The 20122-nt window shown below is 47.0% G+C and overlaps 2 protein-coding genes across 3 annotated transcripts in view; one reads left to right on the plus strand and one right to left on the minus strand.

The window, feature by feature from the left end:
* The window catches only part of PCSK6 (proprotein convertase subtilisin/kexin type 6), a 267354-nt gene that overhangs the window by 50378 nt on the left and 196854 nt on the right, over positions 1–20122 (plus strand). The window lies entirely within an intron of this gene.
* PLEKHO2 (pleckstrin homology domain containing O2) overlaps positions 1–20122 on the minus strand; it is a 45758-nt gene that overhangs the window by 17584 nt on the left and 8052 nt on the right. The window contains exons 2-3 of one of the 2 annotated variants that reach the window (XM_044980731.1): positions 17064–17216; positions 8377–8493 (exon numbers count right to left, since the gene is read on the minus strand). In XM_044980731.1, the coding sequence (XP_044836666.1) occupies positions 8377–8493; positions 17064–17216 (270 nt within the window). Of the gene's footprint in view, positions 1–8376; positions 8494–17063; positions 17217–20122 lie in introns of those variants that run through there. The other variant, XM_044980733.1, reaches the window with a different exon arrangement.

The following is a 20122-nucleotide window of genomic DNA, read 5'->3' on the forward strand; positions in this document are numbered from 1 at the left end:
TCTGCACAGGGAAGCAGAGTTCCAGACAACTCTGTTTTCAATGGGTGAAGTTAAAGGCTGACTATCACAGGCAGAGAGAAGAGGATGGGCTGCCCGGGGCATCTTTTCTTAATGAAAATCCTTGCTCAGAACACCCTCACTGTGGCTCTGCAGTCTAAGCCATGTTGTACTGTCAAGGACGTAGCCTCGACTGAGGGAGAGACGTGCTGCTGATGGACTTAAAGAGAAGCTGCAGCCAGCCATTTTTGATGTGGAGAATCACTCTGCAAAGCATGTGTTTTGAAAGTAGCGTAAGAGGAGATACAAGAGTGATCCTGGAAGATTTAGACCCAAATCTGAACACACACCCCCTCACTCCCAATAAGGGTCTATAAACTAGTCTTGCTCAGGTTACCACAGACTTTAAAGTGGAACCTAGGAACAGTAAACAGAGTTGCTTTTCTTTGTATGTTTTCTGGTATAGATATTCCCAATCTGAATATTAAAGAAGCGCAGGAGAGACACTGAGCAGACACAGACCATCCATGAGTAGGTTTATAATGGCAGATATGTAGCACATGGCCTGACCTTCTGCTCAGAACTGTCGAAGGCAGAAAAATTCAGCAGCCCAAACGTACAGCCAAAGGACAATGAGCTGGATGATAAATTCGCTCTCCTGTTCCCTAAGCCAGCTGAGAGTGAGTCATGACATAAACAAAGTCCTGGTGTTCTAGTAAAAGCCGTTATGGTTAAATCTGATGCAATAGTGACCACTGCAAGCAATGAATAGGGCTATGCAATTTACTATAACTGAACTCAGAGGAGGGCCCAGGCCAGCCTGTTCATGCTGAATCACTGACTTGATACAATGGGCTAAAAGAGGTTCACATACGGTTCATTCTCAGCTGTAAAATGAAGAGGCATCTCTCAATACGATCCCATTTGTCTCCTCCCCCACATAGTTCGTCCAGTAAGCACTAGAAGTGCCTCCTAGCCACACCTGCCTGGCTTTCCATTTAGGAGCAGGATGGGGACATGCATCCAGTTCATAGGACCTGCAAGAAATCCTCTCCCTCCCTGTTTCTGCCACGAATCCTGGTCCCTGTCAGATTATGTCTTCAGGTGAAAAGTGGAATCGGAATGGATGGCTCATGAGAGGAGTGTTGTATTTCTCAGCTGCTGGATGCAGAGCAGTATCTGTGTTAAACTCAGGTAGGATGCATATACTGGTGCAAGTCCATCAGAAATCAGGTGTAAGTGGCAAAGTCTGGTAACTTGTGGTGGGCTCCAAATTCAGCTCCTGGCATACACAGGTATGTAGTCCCCATTGAAGTGAACTGGAGTTCAGCAAAGTCACTGGGAATTTCCACCCATTTATGCCTGGGCTGCGTTGGAGCCTGGCTGTGTTGGGAATGGAGTGACATCACCTGAAACAGTTGCTGAGGGCTTGGCTACACTGGAGAGTTGCAGTGCTGGTGGTGGGTTTACAGCGCTGCAAATTACACACCGTCCACACTTGCAAGGCACATATAGCGCTGCATCTCCCTGGCTGCAGCGCTGGCTGTACTCCTGCTCTGCCTCGGGTATAACTATTGCAGCGCTGGTGATGCAGCGCTGGTCCGCCAGTGTGGCCACCAAAAGCGCTGTAATTGGCCTCCAGCAGAATTTTCCCATAATGCTTTTAACTAAAGAACTCTTTGTTTTGTTTTGATGCCTCTCTTTGTTTTGTTGTGAACTCGGGGCTCCCAGAGCTGCTTATCTAAAAAACAAACACAGCTCCTGTTTGCTGTGAATGAGGCAGGCAGGGGGATGAATGTGTACAGCTAGTGTTTGCTTTAGGAGAGAAACAGCACGGCGGGGAGGGGGAGAGGGGGAAAGGGAGTCCGTCGGAGCAGCTGCTTATCTGGTCTGGAGGCTGTTTGCATTTAAGAGTGAATGAGGCGTCGGGGAAATGGTCAGAATTTGCAAGGCAGGGAGCTGACACAGTGTCGGCTCCAAAAATCCACTCAGTCTCTCTCTCCCCCCCCCACTCCCTGTCACACTCCACCCCACCCCCCTTTTGAAAAGCACGTTGCAGCCACTTGAACGCTGAGATAGCTGCCCATAATGCACCACTCCCAACACCGCTGCAAATGTGGCCACACTGCAGCGCTGGTAGCTGTCAGTGTGGCCACACTCCAGCGCTTTCCCTACACAGTTGTACGAAGACAGCTGTAACTCCCAGCGCTGCACATCTGCAAGTATAGCCAAGCCCTGAGTCTTTGCTAGGTGCTTTTCTTGCTACATCCCTCACTCCTCGTTTACACACACACACTCTCTCTCTCTCTCTCTCTCTCTGCAGGCTTTAACAACCACTGAATGCTAAACTGGTGCAAGTTACTGCCTTGTGGATTCCCTTTCTGAGTGACTTGCACCAGACAAATTTTACACCAGTACATTTGGCCCAGAGATTTCCAAGGTTACTGTCCTCAGTTAGAGGCTCAGTTCTATATCACTTGCTTAATTTAACTGATGAGTGTGGATTGACTCATTTGAAGATTTCTAAACAGAACAAATTCTTCGCATGCTTCCACCTTTCTTTCCCCTGGTCTCAAGTCTTCAGCGAAGTGCTGTACTCACTTCTCTTTAATTAGACTTTGTTTCAGTTCCGTGTTCGTAAGTAAACCAACAACAGAGCAAGACAAGAGTAAAGGCTGCATGAAAATGTCTATGCTCAAACATTCTCCCAGAATAACACAGCCTCCGTCCTAGAGACCAGGGCAAATAAAACCGGAGCTATTTTGGTAAGAGGCTATCTCTAGCAGGTACTGTAAGTGTGTCTCTAAAACCAGGACAAAACACACAGGTTTTTTTAATTGATAGATACTTCATGATGATATAGATCAGGGGTAAGCAACCTTTCAGAAGTGCTGTGCCGAGTCTTCATTTATTCACTCTAATTTAAGGTTTTGCGTGCCAGTCATACATTTTAACGTTTTTAGAAGGTCTCTTTCTCTAAGTCTATAATATATAACTAAACTATTGTTGTATGTAAAGTAAATAAGGTTTTTAAAATGTTTAAGAAGCTTCTTTTAAAATTAAATTAAAATGCAGAGCCTCCCTGACCAGTGGCCAGGACCTGGGCAGTGTGAGTGCCGCTGAAATTCAGCTCGCGTGCTGCCTTCGGCACGCGTGCCATAGGTTACCTACCCCTGCCATAGATCCGTGATAGATGTTTACAGCAAATACTGTACCGTAGCACACTATGGATGGTCTGTACAGGGAACTGAGCATCTTGGGTAGTATTCCCATATTTGCTGTTTGCAGATACCATGGCCAAGATTTTCAGTTGTGGGTCCCTATACTTCAGCACAAAACCCCATATTTATACATCTAAATAAAAGTGCCCTGTTGTTGTTTTTTCAGTGTGGCCAAGAGCCCACAGCTCCCATAAACTCAGCATCTCAGCAAACTTTTTACAGTCATTTAGACCACGATCAGCAAGTGTGGCCAAGAAAAGGCAGCTAGGCCTGAAGAGTGCAGAGATCCAGATAACGAGGTGTATGATTTCCAACTGCTGCACATACAGTGGATGGCAGCAAGGCTCCCAAATGGAAAATGTTTTGTTGATAAATATCGCCACAGCTGCAATTTCAAAACAGCAGGACAACAATTGTGTACATTGGCCTGCTCAAGGAAGTCTGTTCTGACATCTGTGAAAGTACGTTGTGTGTCAACACCCTCCCTAGGGTCACAGCCAAAGGGGGAAAAAAACGCTACATACAGTGAACTTTTCATGTATCAAAATGGTGTTATTAACAAGTGATCTCTCTCTGGGTCTCCGTTTAATGAGGGTGTGACATTACTGACATGAACGGTGATGGGTTTGGTCACATTCATGTCAATAACGTCACAGAGGGGCCTGGTATTATACAGGGCAGTGGAACAGGGGGGTGGCTGTCATGGGGCCAGTGCTTTGAAAAGGTGAAGTTAACCTTCAGGGGTGGGTTGGGGGAGTGGAAATCATCTGGGGTCAGATCTTGTGCCCATATGTATGTGCGTAGTGCCGCTGAAACGTATGCCTTGCATGAGTAAGCTGAGCAGGATTTGATCATTTACTATCTAAGCAACGTACACTAAGTTCCTATTGGGCCTGTCATTTCTAAGCAGACTTATCTCCATTGACTGCAGCTGGGAGTTCGGCTTAAAAATGAATAGCCCAAAGTATCTAATGGGACCCAGCGACTGGAGCTGTGGGTGCTTGGCGCATAACAGGCTGTGCATGGCGCCTTGTGTGGTTAGGCTCATAGGACCTAAAATACTAGATTAAGTTGCTATTCATTTTTAGTCACACTGCAAGAAACCCCATGAATAAGAGAGGAAGGCTGGTCTTGTGGTTACAGCTCTGGTGTGGAGCTTAGGAGCCCAGCTCTGCCACAGAGTTCCTGTGTGACCTTAGGCAAGTCACTGAATCTCTATCTCCACTTCCCATCTGCAAAATGAGTATAATGTTACTTCCTTTCTCCTCCTTGGTCTGGTCAGGGCGCAAGCTCTTAGCGGAAGGGCTTGTCTCTATGTGTTTGTGCAGCAGTTAGCACAATTATGCCCTGAACTCAGTTGAGACTTCTCAGCATTACTGTAATAATAATACTAACTGAAACCTGAGTGTGCTCAAAAAACCCTACAGTGACTGAATAGTCCTCATTCAGGTAAAATATGCAGAGCTGAGATGCTGACATTTTTGGATGCAGAAATCCTTGTAGAAATGAATTTCTTTTGATCAATCCCCCTGCCCCAGCCTGTCAGATCTGAACTAGGAGGAGACATCATAATTCAGTGACATGTTCTCAGTCTTAGGCAAAAAAGAAAATGAATCAGAAGAAAAATCAGAAGTGAGATATTGCGGTGCAACAACAACAACAACAAAGATACTGGAACAAATTATTAAGTAATCAATTTGTAAGCTCCTAGAGCAGCGTTTTTCAAAGTTCGGGTTGCAACCCAGTATTGGGTCGTGGCATGTGAGGCTCTGGGTCAGCACCGCCGACCGGGACATTAAAAGTCCTGTCAGTGGTGCTGCCCAGCTAAGGCAGGCTAATGCCTGCCAGTTCTGACACTGCGCTGCGCCCCGCAAGTGGCCAGCAGTGGGTCCAGCTCCAAGGCAGAGGGGCCACTGGGCTCTGCACGCTGCCCCTATCCCAAGTACCAGCTCCACACTCGCATTGGCCAGGAACTGTCCCATAGGAGCTGGGGGGGGCAGTGCCTGTGGGCGAGAGCCACGCTGAGCCGCTTGTGCGCCTCCGCTGAGGAGCCGGAGCCAGACCTGCTGCTGGCCGCTTCAGGCACAGCGTGGTCCATAGTGCCAGGACAGGCGCAAAGCCTGCCTCTGCACCCCGGCTGCACTGCTGACCGGGAGCTGCCATATGTAAGTCTGCGCCCCAACCCCGTGTCCCAATCCCCTGCCCCAGCCCTGAGCCACTACCCCCCCAATCCAGAACCTCTTCCTGCACCCTAAACCCTTCATCCCCAGCCCCACCCCAGAGCCTGCACCCCCAGCCCACACCTACACAATGGGGAATAACTAAGTGGTAGTACTGGTGAAAAGGTTATAGTGGATCACAAACTGAATATGTGTTAACAATGTGATGCACTTGCAAAAAAGGCTAATTTATTTATGGGGTGTATTAACGGGAGTGTGATATGTAAGACACAGGAGGTAATTGCCCATTATACTCGGCACTGGTGAGGCCTTTGCTGGAATACGGTGTGCAATTCTGGGTGACACGCTTTAGGAAATGTGGATAAATTGGGAAGAGTCCAGAGGACAGCAACAAAAGGGATCAAAGGTTTAGAAAACCTGAGATAGGAGGAAAAGTTTAAAAAAACCCTGGGCATGTTTAGTCCTGAGAAAAGAAGACAGGTTCCCCCTCAGTTAACAGTCTTCAGATATGTTAATGGCTGTAATAAAGAGGACCATGATCAACTGTTCTCCAGAGTCTGCAGCTGCCTAGGGCCAGCGCTGAGGATTTAGCGTCCCTAGTGCTGCCGTTGCAAGGTTCAAGCATGCTCAGCCCTGGCATTGCCACCCCTCCTGCAGCTAGCATTCTAAGGCTGGCCTCTGGCAGTTGGCCCCATGGCTGTAGCCAGAGAAGCTACAAGTGGCTCTGTGACTACGGGGGGCCATTAAGCTAGAGCAGATAAAGACACTGGAGTTAACCTCAAGGAACAGAGGTCACCAGTAGGAAAGGAATGTCAAGGAGAGCAGGGAAGGAGGAAGCAGGTCAGGCTTGCAGAGGGAGCTTCCAGCTGGTTGTGATGTCCAAAGTAGAAAGGAAACAAGCATGGGGAGAGGTGGTGGTGACCAGGTAACAGACTAGCATGTAGATGGGAGCAGAGGGAGAGAGGCTGGTGTCTTCATTCCCAACGGCTAAGTCCTCACTTTGGGGAAATGGTGTTTGCAGGTGGCTTGCTCACATGGCAGGATGGGGGCTGAGGGAGGGATCTGTCAGAACTGATCAGGTATCTGCTGGCTGTGGAACTCTGAGCTGAGACTAGGACCACATGCGGTGACTGGTGACGTGGGGGGTACTGGAGACATGGCTCTAGAAGGTCTGAATGAGGAAGGAGATAAATCTGTGGGGAGTTTCCTTGATCTCTATGAAAGTTCTGCTCACTGTGGACACCGGTAAACCCACATGGGTGGACAGCTCAATAAGAAATACTGGGGGCTGAGGGAGCTGTGTATGGCAATGCATATAGTCATGGAGAGGTGTGTGATCAAAATGAAAAATGTCTCTGAGGTTCAGTACCGGGTATACTATGGCACCAATGGCACTGCCCCACCGGGCCCACACTTGGAGCCCACAGTGACTACATAGGGGCCCACAAATATGTTTGGCGCCAGGGCCCACAAAAGGTTAATCCGGCCCTGCTGAAGGGAGGACAAGTAATGGGCTTAATTTCCAGCAAGGGAGATTTAGGTTAGCTATTAGGAAAAACTTCCTAACTCTAAGGATAGCTACTTTCTGGAGTAGGTTTCCAAGGGAGGTTGTGGTATTCCCATCAGTGGAGGTGTGTAAGAACAGTTTGGACAAACGCTTGTCAGGGATGGTTTAGGTGTACTTGGTCCTGCCTCAACGCAGGGGGCTGGAGTTGGCCTCTGAAGGTCCCTTCCAGCCCTACATTTCTATGACTGCAAAGTTCTATCCCATAAAGATGTCTAACTATGCAGCCTGTAACAAGGGAATTATGGTAAACCCCCAAGCAGAACCAGTAGCGAGCAGTGCTGTAAAACAGTCACTCCTCATAAATCAAATAAACACACTGCGGGGTTCAGAGAATTCTGATGAATCAGACGTTAGGGACAAAATGGCTAGCTGAGTTATTTATGACACGCGACTGTCAAAACTAGGGGCACAATCCTGCTCTTCTGGCTCACAACAGTGTTCCGTTGAAAGTCGCGAGGCTGTGTGGGCGAGCGAGGCAAGCAGGGTTTGACGCTGTGGCTCAGTGCTATAGTACATTTATAAAGGCATTTTGACTCCTGCACTGATTTTAGGTTTTGGGTGGAACCAAATGGTGACCCAGAAACCCAAGGTGCTAGAGTTTGGGGGATTTCCTAAAATAACACTAGCTATCCAAGGAGATCGGTATCACTACTCCCATTTTACACAAGGGGAAACTGAGGCACAGGGGGTAGACATGACTTGCCCAAAGTCATACAGAAGATCAGAGCCAGGAATAGAACCCAGGTCACTGGAGTCCCTGTCCAATGATCTAGCCACTCAGCCATACTCTTTCCCATATAACACTTGCTGACTTCAATGGGACTCGAGTACATGTTTAACTTAAGTGCTGTCCTAAATCAGGACCCAGGGGAGAACAGATGGGTGCAGAAAGCAGCAGGTTTTTTCATTCTCCACTGATGAAACTGTATCTGTGACAGAAGGACAGAACTCTCTGAAGCTGAAAAATTAATGAGGAAACACTTCTCCGGAGGGAAAGTAGCTGTGAAGACAGAATTCCTCCCCCCTCTTGCTGCCCCATGACAATAGGGCATTCCATCCTCCCCACCACTGGAAAAGAGTTCACAGCCACTTTATGGTTGTTCCTTTGCTGCTCAGAAAATCCCTGCTGCATTGGGGATGAACCTCAGAGCCTCCCACTCCAAAAGCACAGGTCTGTATTTCATTAAAGGGGGAATTGCCCTTGTTTGTTAGCAGTCTAGGATCTATGAGACACAGCAGAGCCCAGATGGAGGGACAGGCCAGGGCGGTGATGATAGATACACATATTAGCCAGTTCAAATTACTGTAAATCACTGCAAAATCAGAATGAGAATTCTGGTGCCCTTAGGTGTCTATACATAGATACTTCAGTAGGCAGTGGAGTTTAAGGGGAAGAGAAGGATAATCCTACCTTCTTACCCGGGGATCGAATTAAAATGAAACGGTTTTTCCTTTTCAAGAGAGCACGCAAATCCTGGCACTTCTCATAGCTCTCCAGTTCCACCGTTTCTAAGCATTTCTGTTCCTCCTGCAGTGCGGGGAGAGAAGGGGAAAGAAAACCTTTATCTGTAACATGATACCTCTAAATCAAATGCATACCAACAACCTCCGCAGCTTCATCCCACCTTTATGTCTCCCCAATGCTCTTTCTCCTTTAAAACAATCCACGTGCAATTATAGTTACGCAGGCAGCAAGCCTCCCTAACTCAGGCAAATGCCTCATGGAAGAAAATCCGCTGCTCTAAAGGCTGTATGGCATTCAGTAGAGGCGTTAGCTCGCATGACTCTTGTTGCTCTGAGCAGAACTGACAAAACTTAGTGCTTCTGTAGTGCTTTCTATCACAATCTCAAAGTGCTTTACAAGCCTTAACTTAGCCTCGCAGTCCTCCGGTGCGTTAGGTAAATGTTATCCCTGTTTTACATGTGGGAAAACTGAGGCACAGACCAGGATCACACAAGGAGTCTGGCAGAACAGGGACAAGAATCCAGATCTCCAGGATCTCTTGTGCTGTGGGGTTGGTCCCCTTTCCCCTCAATAAGAACAAGGTCAGTGACGGCCGTAGGTTGTTTAAGCACATTTTTTTCTGTCTGCAAGTTTGGGCTGTCAAAACAGAATTATTTACTTACAAAGAAAGCAGCACTACCACTGCCAGTGCCTTGCTGGGGCCTAGCCATCCCTGGGGTAATGCCACTGAAGTCCATGATGTTTTCAATCAGACCCTCTCAGCCCATTCTTCCAAATGACATAGCTAAAATTTCATGCACACGTTGTCCTGGTTCAGTGTAGTTACACAGAAACAGCATCGTTTTCAACTGGTCCATTTGGTAGGGAACACAGTGTAACACACAGGGGATATTATTATGTATTTATATCACAGAGGTGTCAATCTCATTTGGGCCCAACTGTGCGAGGTGCTGTACAAACACAGAGCTGGGGGGGTGGGTCCCTGCCTGGAAGAGGTCGCAATTAGCTCAGTGTTCATACATATTAATCTCTGAAGCCACACAAGTGGCACACAGCAGCCTCTGGAGGCAGCGCATCAGGACATTCACAGGAGGGGAGAGAGAGAAGAAGCAACACAGAGGTCTCTGAGATGTGAACCAAGGGGTGTTCCGCTAAGACATGGGCTCTGACTGGGACTCAGCTGCCAACTCCCATGGACTTTATGGAAGGTAGGGATCAGGCCCTGTCTGTCGCAAACTAAAACTCCAGCTATGAGCACCCCCAAATTGTGGGCTCAGTCTCCGCTCCAAGCTTTGTGGCTCAGACCTGCCTCTGTCAATGATTAGCAAACACCACGGAAACAGTGCAGAGGAGGAGTGTAGGCTGTGGGCTGCATGTCCTAGCCAGGAAGTCACTGAACAGTTAGAGGCAGGGAACAGGCACAAGGAAGTGAGCTGAGGGGAATTTCCTTGGTTTACCATCCGACATTTAAGTCACGGGGGCCAGCTCTGTCTGTGTTGCAATTTCTTTCATTGCATTATATTTGCAGAGGAAGCCCCAGCTGCAGTGCTGGGATGCAGAGCAGGGTGCGGGCAACGCGAAGGTGCCTGGACTTAACTTAGGTTTGGATTTTTTGTAATTAATGTAGCATTTATTTCCATTTTAAACAGAAGAGGGGAGTGTGAGAGGAGAACTGGGAGCATTTGCATCAGTGTCTGATGTGCAGCTCCTGCTCACACTGAAACCAACTCACTCCAAAAATGCAGGATCAAGTCAGTGCTTAATTTGTAATGAAAATGGTGTCAGGGCTCAAGCAATTTTTTGTACATTCAAAACTGATGCAGCAAGCCCAGAGGTGCTGGGATTATGAACTGCCACGCCTAGAGGTGCCGGGACTCAGCCTTGGCAAACCCTGGCACAAATTAAGCTCTGGATCAAGCCTTCTGTGTAGATGGGATGCATTCTGACACAGGGCTCACGCGGCCTTTCCTTGCCATATAATTACAAACATGTAAGGGATGGAAATAGAACATTTAATAATCCCTACAAGCCAGCAAATGACAGAGGAAGAGTGAGGTCAAACACATGTGCCTATATGCTGGGTGATCTCAGCTTGGTTGTTAGAGGCGAGTTGCCCACATCATAAAATTGCCACCCAGTTAGTCGCCTCTCTGTGCAAGTCTGTGGTGGGTGAGGACCAAGGTGGATTGGCAGAGCTTTGTGGGGCAGTTCCCTCAAAAAGCCTGTTGGCAGTAGGTCCGGCTCTCCTCTGTGCCAGCAGCTGTGCTTGCAGCATGTTTCTAAGGGCCATTTAATCCTCCTCAGCCCTCCACCCCTTCTTTCCTGCCTAAAGGCTTTGACAGGCACTCTCCCGCAGATCCCACAGAAGCCCTTCTCCTGTCTAAAGACTGGGAGTGGATGGGTCATTACACAACATAAAACCTATTTCCCCGTGCTAATTTTCCCCTACTGTTACTCACACCTTCTTGTCAACTGTTGGAAATGGGCCATCCTGATTATCACTACAAAAGTTTTTTTTCTCCTGCTGATAACAGCTCATCTTAATTAATTACTCTTGTTATAGTTAATATGCCAACACCCATTTTTTCATGTTCTCTGTGTGTGTATGTGTGTGTGTATATATCTCTTCCTACTGTATTTTCCACTGCATGCATCTGATGAAGTGGGCTTTAGCCCACAAAAGCTTATGCTCAAATAAATGTGTTAGTCTCTAAGGTGCCACAAGTACTCCTGTTCTTTTTAAGAATAGTTGGTGGCTCTGATGGTTTTGGGAGAGCGGAAGGCATGGCAGGTGAGGGACCAGAAGCTCTACAATGGACATCAACCCCCTCCCCCGTCCGAAGCTGGTCACTGCGGCATTTAACCTTCACTATTTTCCTGGGGGGAGGAGTTGGGGCTTAGGCACAGCCAGGGAATAAGTGACGACACTTCTGCCTCTGGCGCAGTACCGATGGGGGACACAGAGGCCTGCGCAATGGCTGACACTCTATGTACAGGCCCTGTCCTAGGGCACAGGCCTGATTTCTAGGCCATGCCCCCGGGGGGAGAGGGGATTTCAGAAACGGGAGTTTCCCAAGTAAATTACCCCCTCTAGAGAGGGGGAGAAAAGGGTGGCCTGGACCAATATGAAGGAGGAAAGCCTATACCAGAGGCCAAGGAAGATTCTAGGCTTGGACTGTGTCTTAATGTGACCTGTGTGTGTAAATGTGACAGTTTACCAATGGCAAGGGGTTGGCCTTTCTTCTCTGCCCAGCCAGGTCACAAGGAGATCCTACCTATCTAATGTCCACAGCAGAAATCCAGAACTGAAGGGCCTGACTCTGAGATGTGCTGAGTGGCAGCATGTCCCTAGGACCTTGTGGCAGTGATACACGCTCAGCACCTTTCAGGATCAGCCAGCTCTGGAGACCTGCTCTTATAAATGGGACTTGTCAGTCCGCCCCACACCTGCTTGGGTTCTGGTTTTCTCTCGTGTCACAGGGGAGTTACAAAAATCATTTTGTGTCGTACTAAGATATAAAGTTTTAATTCAGCAGCTGCCTTAGTCTGCAGTCAAGGGTTTCCCTTTATATTGTAGCACAGCTGTTTGGGGGTGTCCCATGACATTTCAAATACTGTTCAGCTATTGGTCCAGGAGCATTACACATAACTATTGAGAGGTGACAGTGGGAGGGTGAAATTTATTCACTCCTCCTTTTGCTTGACATGTGTTAGAGGATGATTTTTCATAGACAATCATAGAATATCAGGGTTGGAAGGGACCTTGGGAGGTCATCTAGTCCAACCCCCTGCTTAAAGCAGGACCAGTCCCCAGACAGATTTTTGCCCCAGAGCGCTAAATGACCCCCTCAAGGATTGAACTCACAACCCTGGGTTTAGTAGGCCAATGCTCAAACCACTGAGCTACCCCTCCCCCCACTTTTGCACTGGCTAGGGTTAGGGGCATTAATAAGACACTTAAAACCCTGATGCAAGAAAACAATTAAGCATATGTGTAACTTGCAGCACAAAAATAAATTCATTGATTATTCAGATAGTAGACAACTTGACTGCTGACTGCTTAAGCACACATGTAACTTTAAATGCTTTGCTGGATTGGGGCCTTAGGCAGAAAGTTATTCATACTAGGACACTTTTACATATTAATACATGTATTCAAAGCATTGATTGTTTAAAAATCATGTGGGTACAGCTAGGTGAAAAATGGAAGGCTCCCCCGCCACACACAAAATTTCGAATGTTTGTTGAAAAACCCAAAACTGAAATTTTGTTGTGTTTGGCAGTCAAGAATATTTGACTGAAAATTGCTGAAACCCTAAAAATGACAAAATTTGGGGGGATTTAATTTTATGATTTTCTAACATAATAATCAAGTATTTTCTATAAAAGTTGTCACTTTGCATAAAAATTTTCATCAACCTGAAAATGCCATTTTCCATTTTTAAAAAAAGTTTTGATTGAAAATGTTTGACCAGCTCCAAATGTGCTATTTGTGGCTATCCACTGAGTATATGTCTAGATTGGCTGTAATAATAATTTCCGTTTGAGGATCTCCAAGTAATTTAATTAATTAAGCCTTGAAGTAGGGAATGCATTATCTCCACTTTACAAATGGAGGAAATGCAGGCAGAGATGGTAAGCACTTGATCAAGGTCACACAGGAAGTGTATTGCAGAACCAGAGATAGAATCCAGATGCCCTGACCTCCAGTCCTGTTCTTTACACGCTATATTATGTTCCTTGATGCCTTAAGTGATATACATTTAAAAACATAACTAACCAACTTTTTACATTAGTTCTGTTACTTTACACAAAAAAGGATCAGAGGTAATTTCAAGAGTGAGTGATACTGTCTAATTTGTACTGGGACTGCACCAACTTATATGTTTAACCTCCTTCTGTACAGGAGTCTTTGTTCTTCAGATATCCTTTGTAATTCTCTGAGTTTCATTTTCATTCTGGCCAAGATACACATTTCTCTTGAAGACAGGCAGAATTATTATTTCATAACAACTCTATTCTATTCTATATATGCTTTTATATCATGTTTATCATTGTAATATCTGAGCAGCTCCCTGAGAATGTGAGTGCCACGTACGTGTATGTATTGTATGGGTTTGTGTGCAGGCAAAGTTACGGTTGTTATGTATGCAACATACATACTATAAATGTATCTCAGGTAGCACAGTCTGTTTCATGTGGAGGTTAGGGTGTGGGGTAATGTAGATGAAGCCAAAATGGGATATAGGAAATACACCTAACTTCATACCACATCAACTGAAGGAAGTTTGAAACATATTAAAAGGTACCTGAGATTTTCACCAACCATCTGCTGGTAGCCAATTACCGTTTGCCTTGGGAAGACAGCTACCCTTTAAAACAACCCTAAAGCCTGGCTAAGAGATGATGAACGTGTTTCAAAGTGGACTGGCAAGTCCTAACTGCCAAATCTCAATCAATAGAAGATAACCACAAATGATGCTAACACAGTATTTGTGCTAGTCTTATGCTATATTTTTCAGTGACACAATATGATGTGGTTAGATTTTCAGCTGCTCTTAGCTTTGCCTCCACTTGTGTATGCACAAACTTTGTACACACGAATGTTTCCATGTACAGCTTGCACACTTGTGCACTCAGAAAAACAAGAGTGGCATTTGGACCTACAAATGAAGCAACTGTTAGGGGCCAGCCTTAGAAAACCTGGCCCTCTACTGACACCAATTCATGAAGGGTTGGATAGGTTGGGACGCTGGTAGAAGGATGTGTTGCCTTTTGCCTCTTGGTCACTGGTTGAGGTCCAGTGAACTGGTGGGGCCTGGTCCACTGCTTCATAGACAGCCATGCCTATCCTAAAACCCTACCCTTGCCAGGAGTCTCAGCAGAGAGGCCTTCGAAGCTGACCTCCCGTCTCACCCCTTCGGGTCAGGCTTGGGACACATTAGGATGGAACCATGCACTACCATGTTGCGCAGGCTATACCTGGCCTGCGTGTAAGGAGAGGCCTTTGCTTCCTCGGGCTATTAACCCCAACCTATCAAAAGCACAAGCAGTTCCATTTAAAATGATTTGATTCTCAAAAGAGCAATGGAAGCTGTATTCCTCTTTAGGCCTGCAGCGAGAGATACTGGAAAGGGATGTAGGATGGCCATGGGGTTCAGGTTGGGCACTGATCAGTTCCCCCTGTGCCACAGACTTCTTGTGCGATCTTGAGCAAATAATTTTCATTTCTCTGGGACTCGGTTCTCTCTCTGTAAAATGGAGCTAATACCACTTCCCTACCTTGCTGGGTTGCTGCGGGGACGAAGATATTAAGTGACTCAGCTATTACAGGGATGGGGACCTTTTTATAAATGCCTCACTAAAAAGAGCCATTTCCTTCAGTACCCCGGCAGCAAATCTGCACAAGCATATGCTGTCTTATTACACTACCACGTAACTTCGTAGAATTTCCACTCCTAAGATACACTTCTTCAATATATGCCACTTTATAGATATTACCATGGCCCTGTATTTCCAATAGTGGGAGGAGCCCGTTAACCAAGGTTACTGATGCAATTTATTACAGGATGTTACCACAGCCAGAAAATATTGTGCCTGGTTGTTATAAATGTCCTTTTTCCCCTGTTGAGAAAATAAAATACCTCCTTAAATTACTAGGGGTTTTCCTTCCCCTGAATGTCTGTGGAGATTAATCTGACTTTAAAATGCCTCATTTCCTTCTGTGAAGATAAAAACCTCAATATATCTAGTTTTCAAAGGTGTCCCCTTTTAGAAGCCCATGTCTTCTTTATAGCCCCGAATCTGTGTGATTCTGAGCACTTGAAACTTCAGCTGGAGTCTACAGCAGTCCGGGTACTTGGCAGCTTGCAGGAGAGACCCAGTAATTTACAGGATTGGTCCCGTGTCTTGCCACAGCGCCGCAGGTCTAGTTACTCCCCCTACACCCAAGCTAATAAACTTGTGCGTAACTCTCTGGCGGCTGTCGAGCGTTTTATTTCGACTCCTCGTTTAAAGGCTCATAAAAGCACTTCATGGTGCTGGCAGTTTCAGACCTAGCTGGAAGTTTCCCATCAGGATGGATTTCTGGTGGAAAATGCCCTTTTCGCATGGGAAAATTTTGATTTTGCTGAACAACTTTTGATTTTTCCATCAGGCTCCCCCAGCTGCCCTCCTGGAAGGCTCCTGGCAATTTCCCTTTCTGCCCGCAGGGAGAGAGTGAAGCTGCCAAGAGCCTTTCGGGGGGACTGCAGCGAGACTTGGGAGGGAGGCAGAAAATGGGGGCACTCGGCCTCCAGCAAGCCAAAAAATTCGGGTTTGGTTCTCTCAAAATGGGAGTTTTTCAGGAAATCCCTTCCCATGAATTATCTTGCATTTTTTATTTTGGGTCCCGGTTTGGGATGAACAATCTTTGAAAAACATGTAATTTTTTTGCACGAGGGGATTTCCATTCTCTGGCAGGCTCTGCTCAGAACAAATGGCCTCAAAGGGGCAATGGCGATTGCCGGGGGGGCGCACCCAGTGGCATTTGACTTGACTGATTTGTGTCAAACCTTCTCCATCAGGTAGCACATTGTGTGTGGGGGGGGAAGAGAGAACCCAAAGTATTTTGCTCTTCCTCAAATCATCACAATAATGTAACTGGTGAAATATTTCCCCATTCTGGTGGCCCTGACACAGAACACACAAACGTTATTTACGTGCTTTGCATTACAATTTTCTCACACTTCTGGGCCTGGTCCTGCAAAATCTTGCTCACGCAGGAAATACCATTGAAATCATGGAGCCTGATCCTAGAAATCGTTACTCATGCATACAGTCTCATTGAAGCCCTGCAGGACTGGGCACTATATTTTCATGCATTTATAATCCTCATTGAATGCAGATGCGAGTAAGATTTCATTTGGCTCTTACTTCTCAGTTGATTGAAAAGAGTATTAAACTAGAGCCTGGCTCGCTAACTTTTCACATGTAAGTAATCCCAGCGAAGTGCGTAGAAGGGCTCCCAGGAGTAAGGCTGAAGAAACGGGTCCTACTCCAATGCAGTTTAGTCCTGCTTTTGATCAAATAGAAGGGAAAAGCCAAGTAAAATCTGCCTTGTGTCTGCATTTAAGGACCATTACAAATGCTCACAAACACACTCCACGCCCATGAATGGGTAAGTGAAACCCTGAAGAGCTTGAAATGTTGCAGGCCAGACATTTGAAGGCTGCCAAACAGCTGCAAGGCTGTGTCATTCACTTGAGTAGCAGGTGGGAAGTCAGCCTGTTGCAATTCAGTTTTATAATTTAAACAGCAAAAAAATCCATGTCCCACTCTCCTTCCCACTGCTCCCAAATTGATAATCTGCTCCGTTTCTTACAGAATCTCTTTTTTTCCAAATTTGGCAATAGCATTGGCAGTTTCTTGTTATGAGTGCAAATATTTATAATGTAGAGTATACTCTAAAATGCACCAGCTGTCTCCTCTCTATTGCATTTAACCTTCCAGGATTTTTCTTGACAAACTGAATGAGACTAAATGAACTGGAGGAAAGGGTGAAGGACAAACATCCAATGTCGACTAAGGGCCTGATCCCATTCCACACCATGCAGGATAGGGCCCTTATTCAGGAAAGCCTGAGCAAACCGTACCTCATCTTCATACACCAGTAGCTGCGTTTTACATAACAGGATGTAACGATCTTTCCATAATCCCAAAAGCCCTCCACTGCTTTTCTTAATCCAGCCAGCTTTGTCTGCAGTCGGAGCACGTTTTGGTTTCTCCGTGACCTCTTCTTTCACACCCTGCAAAGACACCACAAAAAGCAAAGGGAAGGAAGATTACTGTCAGTTGCACTTTTCAGACCTAGGCAGCAGTAGCTACGTATTCCAAAAGGCCTGCTGAGGAGAGGTGCTGGGCCCCCCACCCCTCGCACTGAGGCCACTGGCAGGACGTAGGGCCCTCATGTGCTCTTACAATCCCTTTGTTCGAGCTTGGCAGGTCCTCTTTGCCACGCATGTCTCTCACCAGGAGTCACAATCTGGCCAGGGACATTCACTCCCCACCGTTCACTAACTCTGAAGAAAAAGGTCGGGGTCAGGCTTTCACCTTGCAGGGAAAGGACAACTCGGGCAGGGTCCCCTCATGCAGCTTCCACCTCGGGGAGCGGCTCGGTGGAATGGACTCCAGAACCAATGCCTCAGGAGGGAGCTGGCAGAAGCTAAAGCTGCCTCTTGTTAGCCCCCCGGGGGCGCTCTCCACACTTTCAGCACAGTGGCGTAGCTGCACTGCTGGGGTTTTCCTTATCGCTGCTCTCCTGGGCCCCTTTTTAAATTCCCACGGTCACAGGGGGTCCCTGCACCACAGCATTTGAAAAACATCACCCACATCTCAAGATGTTGTTGGCTGGAGTTCGACTCCGCTCTGTTCCTAACCCACTCTAGGAAAGCCGGAGAATCTCCTGGGCTTACTCCTACTCCCACTGTGGTCAATGCCGCAGCTCCCAGGATCCAGCCCAGAGCTGCTCTTAGGCAGTTTCTCCAGGCCCAGTTTTTCTCCCGGAAGCTTGGCTGTTTCTTCCATACACATGATGCTGTCAGCTGTGGGCTGCACTGCTGTGACCTGGAGAATTCTGGGCCCCTCTGTAATGCTGGGTCCGGCCTTCGGAGACTTGCGTATTAACAGGGCTAGGCTGAACTGCACCGGGTGACGCGAGGGCACCAGGAACAAGGGCTTAGCTCTCTCCACTCTGTTGATCCTCACACCAGCTCAGTCCCTACATTCAGACTAACTTCTGTAGCGTGCTGATTTTAACTTGAGTGGAAAGGACTAGCAGGAAAAGAAGGAAGTTTAAAGCAACAGTTCCTTTTATTTGAGACATTTATAGCGGTTGCAAGCTGTTTTCTGTGTCCCCCTCACCCGTCCCATCTTCATCTAACCGACAGTCTTTGCCTCTCCACAGCCACCTTTTCCAAACCTCCAATTCAGTGCTGGCGCGGATGCTAGGGCCTGGATCATCCTGAGGGCACACACATCTCCCCTGGCCCATAGGGAAGGGGCGGAAGGCCAGCTATCTCCCTGACATCATGGAAGCCCTCCGTGGGGCTGGGGTTGTGCACTCTCCCTGGGCCAGTGCCCAGTGGAATATGCTGCAAAGATAATACCCTGCTTTAGGGAAGGTGGCGCTAGGGAAACCTCCGTGTCAGCCTGAGTCCTGGCATTGAAAAGGGAAGAAGGGGGTCGTGAGTACGTGCAAAGGAGCAGAGACTGTAAAAGAGCAAAATCAATGTCCAAGTGTTGGCTGTGCAGCCCCGCTTTGTTTCAGTGCCTGGGCGTTTAACAAAACACTGGTGGGCAAATCAGTTTCCATTCTCTAGTCCCTGCTGCTACAATAATAGACCTTTTTCACTTACTCCCCAGGCTGGTCTTAGTTTCCATCAGCATGAGACACTACTTAGACACGCAGACGCTCACAGACAACTGCTGGCTGCATGGGTTTATCAGACACAGATCTGCTCTGCTCCAGAGCTACAGAGCCTGATTCTCATCTCCCATACACAAGTGCTGCCTTCCATTCACCACAGCGACGTTACTCCTGATTCCCACCACTGTGATATCAGAATCAGGACTGTGGGTTTAGAACCCAGTCACTTGTCCTAAGAGTTCATACACAGGTTACAGCAACGTACCCCACCCAGAACTATTCCTGCTTAATCTCAGGTTTGAGGGAAGTGGAATTTTTGAAGGCCTCAGGATTGTTTCCAAAAATCTCAGGATTTGGGGGAGGAAGCAGGTCCCACAGCCATGGGCTCGCTGCAGGTGCTGTGACCGCAGCACATGGAGGAGAATCACAAGTTAGAGAAGTCACAAGGAACGCAAGTTTTTCATTCTTGAGCCCCGTCGTTTTTCAGATCCACTTACAATGGGGGGAATGAATTACTCACATTTCAGTTTATTTTTTAAATCATGAATCTGGTGCCAATAATCTTTTCAGATGGAAGAAAGAAACCCAGGAGGGGGAGTCTGTGGTCAGCAAAGCATCCTTAAATACAAAACAGTTAAGGCACAAGCTCTTTTTAAGCTTCAGGACACGCTCTTGAATAGCCATTGCAATGGAAGATGAGGCTTCCACACAAACAGAATCCACCCTTCCCCAGTGCTCCCCACTGTTTCATCTGTGCTGCTGTTGGAGCGCTGACCCTTTTATGAGTCTCTTCTGCAGGAACAGGCAGAGATTTGGAATCCCTTACTGTACCTTCAGCTGAGCCAACTCCCCTGTAAACAGCACATCAGCAAACTCGTGACTGCAACAGGAGCCGACCCAGAATTCTCCAATATATTTCAGGAGAATGACACCTTAAACACAGGCTGAGTTTCCTCCAAGCTCTGTTGGGACAAGAGGCTTGTTCCGTCTAAGAAAAATCATGGAAGCTTTGCAGTCTTCTTAGCAATGCTAAATTAGCATGCAATGTGAAGGCAGAATCCCAGCGCATCCCAGTATGGTCCTGGTTAGTTACGAAATGCAACTCTTCTTGTAGGAAAGACGTTCATCAAAGTCACTGTAACTTGGCCATCTTTTTTCTTTTTCCCCCTTCAAATGAGGAAATGCAGAATGCAGTGACAGAGATCAAAAACAGATAGTCCCATGGCCAGAACTGATTACAGATAGAGCTAGCGTAGAAGGAGGTGTTCCAAAAACTCAGTGTGAGGT

Source organism: Mauremys mutica, chromosome 11 (genome assembly GCF_020497125.1).
Source record: "Mauremys mutica isolate MM-2020 ecotype Southern chromosome 11, ASM2049712v1, whole genome shotgun sequence".
Taxonomy (NCBI): domain Eukaryota; kingdom Metazoa; phylum Chordata; order Testudines; family Geoemydidae; genus Mauremys; species Mauremys mutica.